At 48.9% G+C, this 6,119-nt stretch overlaps 1 protein-coding gene across 1 annotated transcript in view; it reads right to left on the reverse strand.

Moving 5' to 3' along the window:
* Nucleotides 1-5,620: 5,620 nt before the first annotated feature.
* The window catches only part of IL10 (interleukin 10), a 2,881-nt gene continuing 2,382 nt past the window's right edge, over nucleotides 5,621-6,119 (reverse strand). The window contains exons 5-6 of the mRNA XM_009871224.1: nucleotides 5,966-6,031; nucleotides 5,621-5,713 (exon numbers count right to left, since the gene is read on the reverse strand). Coding sequence (XP_009869526.1) covers nucleotides 5,621-5,713; nucleotides 5,966-6,031 — 159 coding nt within the window. The remainder of the gene's footprint in view (nucleotides 5,714-5,965; nucleotides 6,032-6,119) is intronic.

Consider the following 6,119-nt stretch of genomic DNA (forward strand, 5'->3'; position numbering starts at 1 on the left):
ACTCTTCTGTTGGCCAAGTAGGCTTTTACTTAGGTCGTGATTTTGTCCTAGGTTGGGTTGTACCCCAGGTACAGCTGATGCTACGCTGTACAGTTTGTAAAAGCAACGCTCCCTGTGAAAAATCAGATGATGGTTTTATGTTTGTAAGAATCAGGATCGGGCACGTCAAAGGGATGTCAGGATCTGCTGCTGTGGAGCTTGGGATGAGCCGCGCTGGCGCGGCTAAATTGCTTAATGCTCAAAAATGCCAGATTTGTAAAGGACCCGTTAGCATCAGGCTTGCTTGCATCACAGGGGTGCTCACAGGGGTGCTCTCGAGCATCCAAGCACGTCTCAGAGGGTCCATGGGATTCTGGCCCCAGGAGATGGAGATGAGCCCTTCCCAGAAACCAGACCCCCGAGCACTGAAAGCATGGCTGTGGTCAGTGGGATGCTAGTGGCATTGCACTCCTGGTTTTAGTAATCCCATGCCTGGTATTAGTCAGGCTCTCACCGAGTGAGGAACAGGCGAGGTAAGAACGTTCCCACTTTCCCTTGCTGCCCTTGGGCAACGCGTGCACCCAGCTGGGACGTACCAGCCTGCTTCTGCTGCTCTATCTGGCCCATTTCATGACAAAAGCCCCAATTTCAGTCACGTGCTGCTAAAATCTAGGGCACGGAGAGGCACGAGCCGCGTGGGGCTGAGTGGTACAGTCAGTTAAAATTAAATAACAAGCTGTAACCACAACTGAAATCAGGAAAGTTCTGAAAGCCCTTGCAATTCAAAAATAGTTAAAACAGACTTTGCTTGTTTTGATTTTTGCTCCTTTAATGCTTAAGGTCCCTCCTATTGCTGCAGGCTGGCTCCCTGATCCTCATGACATGCCAGGAGGCTGAAAGGTCCTGGAGAAGCTGCTCATCTTCCTCATGTCAAGAGACACTTTTTTTTTTCTCGTTACAAGAAAGAGGCCAGCAAGGTTTTGTTCCTCATGCCCAGCCCACTCAAGTACGAGCCTGTCTCTGCTCTGCTGTGTTCAGGAGACTCTTCCACCAGTGCAGCTGGGATCAGCTCATCTACCCTCACTGTGTTGGCCAACAGGAGATGACAAAGAAGATTAATTGCTTTCTCGCCAGCAAGTTCATACTGTCCAGTACCAGGGTTCTTAATGGCTTTCAGGGAAGTTTCTAAAGACAAGAAAGAAGAAGCAGAAGAAACAGCTCCTTCAGGCAGCAGATACTCTTGTGTGTTGCCATTCTTGGCATGTTCCTTATTTGAAGTGAAACTTGCTTCTGTACCAGGGAGCAGCTGATGCTCGGGCTCTTCTGGAGTCCTCGCGAGTCTTGTCCGCATGTGCTTGCGCACGAGTTGCAGCAATTAAACTAAAGCCCTTAGGAAGCCACTAATTTTGTCCCTGTGCAAACCCAACACTCACGCTCCCTTTCCTCTGCCTGGGTGTTGCATCTTCCTGCAAGCCGGGCTTCTCTCTGATGAGGAGGGAAAAGCAGTGGCAGAAGTGAGTGACTGCCCGCACTGCAGCACCTTGCCAAGGTCGTGCCGCTGGCAGAGGGGACGAAAGCTGATGTTCCTGCTCTGGCAATCACTGGTGATGATTTCACTGTGAAAACTCCCACGGTTGGGCAAGCCTGGACTTTGCTGACCATGGTGAGTTGTCCCCGTTGGCTGGTCCTGTGCCGCAAAGCCCTTTTCCTCCAGGGTTTAATATTTGAACGTTCGTATTTTTAGCCCACAAACGTAGCTTAACCACATGCATCCCCCACCAGATGGAAATCTTTGTAGCACAAGCGTTGCCTGATGGAGACAGAACGTTTGGCAGGTGAGCAGCTCAGCCTGGCTTAGGCAGGCAGGAGCAACTGAGGCCGGGTGAGCAGCTCCTGGGTAAGTCAACTTGAACTCTCACAAGTAAGATAACCAGCAAGGAAACCATTTGCTTCTGCGGGATAAAAGAACAGAAAACCACCACCTCTGGTCTATGTGAGAGTCTCGTGCCGTTCCTGTAACACCCAGCCTGACACCGAGAATGGCAGGAACTACATCAGCACTAAGCGATGGGGGATAACGCAGCGCGCCGGGGAGTGCAGCCTCCCCAGTGCAGCAGCTTTCAGGAAAACCAGCAGGTTGCACGCCCAGGAGGTGTGCAGGGGAGCACTGTCCCGTTTCAGGTGTGCAGGGGAGCACTGTCCCGTTTCATTCTGCAGAGGGGATGCTGTTCCCAGGGTCGGTCTCACCCTGCGACTCGCCTGGCCCTTGTGGGATCCAGCAGGCAGCCCAGTGCTCCACCTCGGCACAGAGCTCGTACAGCGATGGTGTCACGCTGCCGTAGTAAAATATTGGGTTATATTGGCTTCTTGTTTGGGGGTGGTGCTGCTGACAGGATTCTAGTTCAAGGTAGGAGTCACGAGTCACATGGATGACTTATCATGGTGCCTGGGGTCTGTCAGCTCTGCCGGCTGCCCTTTGGGCTTTTGTCTTTATTCCTTTTTTTTTTTTTCCTTTTTTTTTTTTCCTTTAAAGCAGTGCATCCTGGCGGGGAGGGACTGCTGTGGGCAGGGCTGGTCTAGCAATGGGAAAAGGCTGCTTGAGGACATGGCAGAAATGAGTCATAGTGATTATTGCTCTGCTGGTTACTTCTCCATGGTAGATGGTGTCTTTGGTTGCCTAGATGTCTTCTGCTGGAACTTCCAGAGCAGCAGTCCTAAAATGCCTTGCAGATGATACATACTTTTAGTCAGCAGTGCGTTTGTGTGCTTTTGCCCACCGGATCTGGGTCATGCTGCAAACATCCCTGTGTTTTGGTGACAAACGTCACAGAGTTTTTTGCACGTGGCGTGCATGGCCATCTAGCACTGAATGTGCCCTGGCTTTTGTTCCTCATCCCTTGAGCGAAGCCGTGCCCCTGGCTGGGAGCCCTGCAGCACCTCCCCGCAGTCCCTCCAGGTTCCCAACCCCATTTCGGAGGAGTGATGCTGCACCTCCTCATCGTGCCAGCTCCTGGTGCCCCCATGAGCATCCCATCCCAGATTGCTGACTTGCTCTGCCTCCGTTTTCTTCCGTATCACGCAACTCGTGTAGCATCAGGTAACTGGAAACCTTTGTTTTCTGTACAGCAAGAGGCATCCCATCTGCTTCCTTCCTGTGGTTACTTTAACCAAAGTGACTGAGCTTTACTGAAAAACTTGCCGCAGCTAAGCTGATGCTGCCTTTTTCTCCACGCAGGGCAGAGTCCAGTTTCATTCACGAGGGCCCTTGGGCTCCTGCTTCGAGCTCTGTAAAAGACACATTGTAGAAATGGGATACAAACAGGTGCAGAGGGGTCAGGGGAGAGTGCGGACCAGGTCTGCCTGGGGTGAAGCTTTGAGCAGTGCTTTTAAACCTAGGTTTTACTGAGAACACAAATAATCTCTTGGGGCAACTTGAGCAATTCTGCTGAATGACACTGGACTGAAGTCTCGGCAGAAACAGCCTTAGAAATTGTTGTATTAATGGATTTTTTTGTTTGTTTTGTTTCTAATGCAGCGAGGAAAGGAACCCTGGCTGCAAATAAACACCTGGAGTCTGCTGGACTTGCAGGTAAAGGGCTAAGAGCAGTGAAAACAAAACAGGCTCGAAAGTGAAAGAGGAACGTGTCCAGGCAGGTACCTGCCGGCTGCCGCTGGGAGCTGGAGTTTGGAACTGGTTACACCGGTTGAATTCTGGCTTCACTAGTAACAGAGCCAGAAATTCCCACGTGCGTGCCCGCTTGGTTTTGGGGATTCAGCTGCCGCCCGTACGGATCCACGTGTGTAGATGCCCACGCCTGCAGAAGAGCCAGCAGCTCTGCTGTTAGTTTGTATTGGTCTTGTGTTCAGCTGGAGTCTGCCCTAGGGTTAAAGCCTCGTTCTGACCGAGAAAAAACGTTAAATTAAAAGCATCTCGGTAGGTGGGCAGAGGCAGCAGTGCTACCTCCTATAATTCAGAGGGAGGATGGCACTGGGATGTTAATCCATGGTGATTATCGATGTCACTCGGTGTGTAACCAGTTATTTAAGTGGAAACCCTGCTCTGAAAAGGGCAATGACTGAAGCTGGAGGCTGGAGTGGCCGATGGGAGTACTCTTTACTCTAAGAAATCACTGGCAGGTATTTTGTTCCTGCAAATTTTGTTAGAAATTTGCATTTAACTGTAAGGACCTTGAGCCTTCTCACTTCCCTGCTCACGGCGTGGTGATGCTGGTGGTGGTCTACAGCCTTGTGAATAACTTGCAAGAACAGAACAGAGGCTTTAGTCATCAGGAGATCTTTATTAGCAAAAATAAAAGATTTCTTTTCATACAGATAAACATGCAAAAGTTCACACAGTGACAGAAGCTGTGGCCACAAGGCGCGGTGACACCCCCCTGGGAGCGGAGCTGAGGATGCTCTTGCTGTTCTTGCTTCCCCTACAACACTGAAGCCACGGCGTTTGGTGGAGAACTGAGCAGCAAGTTGATTCAACAGGAGCTTAACGTGTGCTGGTAAGAAGGTTGATGTAATTTTTCCAGTGTTCAGCCCCCACGCTGCCCTTGAGCCACTGCCACCCGGCTGTTTGCAGGGGAAGGAGCGTCCCGGGAAAAAAAAGTGCTGCCCTTGCTCCAGGACAACCATGCAGGCAGGCTGCCAGGGGGAATGCCCTTCTGTCACCATAAATGTTAAAAATAGAATAGATCGAGCATAAATAGCCTCTCTTCAGCGGTAACTTACAAAGCAAACAACAAACTGACAGGCATGTCATCGTATTGGTGCCCTAATACTTCTAAATATTAGAAGAAAAACACGGTGATGGCATTTCCCCCTGGCTGAGGGTCACGCAGGAGACTGGGGGTGCTGCAGCCCCTCAAGCACAGGGCGAGAAACACCACAAACCCGAATATTGTCAGTGCTGCTTGCAGCTCTAGTAATTTGAATGCAAATTACCCAAGCCACCTTAAAATGGTGGTTAATTAAATATCATCTAACTTTTAAAAGGAAAGGAAAAAAACAAACCACAACAACAACCAACAAACCAGCAAGTAAAACCCAATCAAAGACTGGAAAATAGTAAGATTAGATTCTGAAAGTGCAGAATGGACAACCCAGCAGCTCTGGGAGTCCATTATTAGCAACACTGAAGTCAAGTTCTATTAGAACCAAACATTTCATTCATACTACTATTTTTTAATTTAGTCTTTGCTGAATCCAGAGCTGGAATGGTTCCTGATCCAGGTCACAGTGAAACTGCACTTAGGATAAGCTCTGCTCATTATCAGCTCCTCAGAAGAACACTGCTTTGGGTGTTTTGAAGCTATGAATAAAATAGCACTATCATAAACAGTATTAGAATATTGAACAATAAATAGGATTTTACAAACTCATCACGCTTATCTTCAAAACATATTGTAAACATAAACACTGAGGTATTAGAAATAATAAATATTAAATTCAGTTGTTATAAAAATAACTTTTAAATATAAAAATAAACTGGAAGCTATTGACCTGTAATTCTTGACCTGAATCCTAAGATAACTTAATCTGTGCTCTTGCAGCCTAAAGTGATTTTTGGGGGAAAAAAAAAAAAAAAAAAAAAAAAGCAGGATTTTGTGTGTACGATGCAGATCTACGGGCTTTTTCACTTTTTTCTCTTCATCAGCAAGTACTCTTCGATGTAGTTGATGAAGATGTCAAATTCTCCCATGGCCTTGTAGATTCCTTTCTCATTCATCTGCAGGTGAAAGCCAAGTCCGTTTAAGTCTGGATGTGACGATAAGGCGCCATGTGCCATTGCTGGGCATAGCCTCCTTCCACCAACATCGCCAGCTTTGCTGCCCAGCCCGCCTTAGGTATTTGTACAATTCAAGAAGTTTTTTGATTCAGTTCTGCGTCCTAAGTCGAAACCGACAGCAAAACCTACTGCCTCGCCCGGGATGGTGGAGCCCTCCCCGCCTGAGCGCAGCCACGCGAGCGGGGACCTTACCTTCTCGAACGCCTCCTTGATGTGCTTGATGGCTTTGCTCCTCTTCTCGCACGTGAAGTATCTGTGCTGCAAAGGGACAAGACCGAGGGCTTCACTCGCGGGGTTTTCCTTCCCAGGGCGTGTGGTGGCGGCTCTCCCCTCCTCCTCTCCGCGT

This window comes from Apaloderma vittatum, unplaced genomic scaffold, assembly GCF_000703405.1.
Source record: "Apaloderma vittatum isolate BGI_N311 unplaced genomic scaffold, ASM70340v1 scaffold4216, whole genome shotgun sequence".
Lineage (NCBI taxonomy): Eukaryota > Metazoa > Chordata > Aves > Trogoniformes > Trogonidae > Apaloderma > Apaloderma vittatum.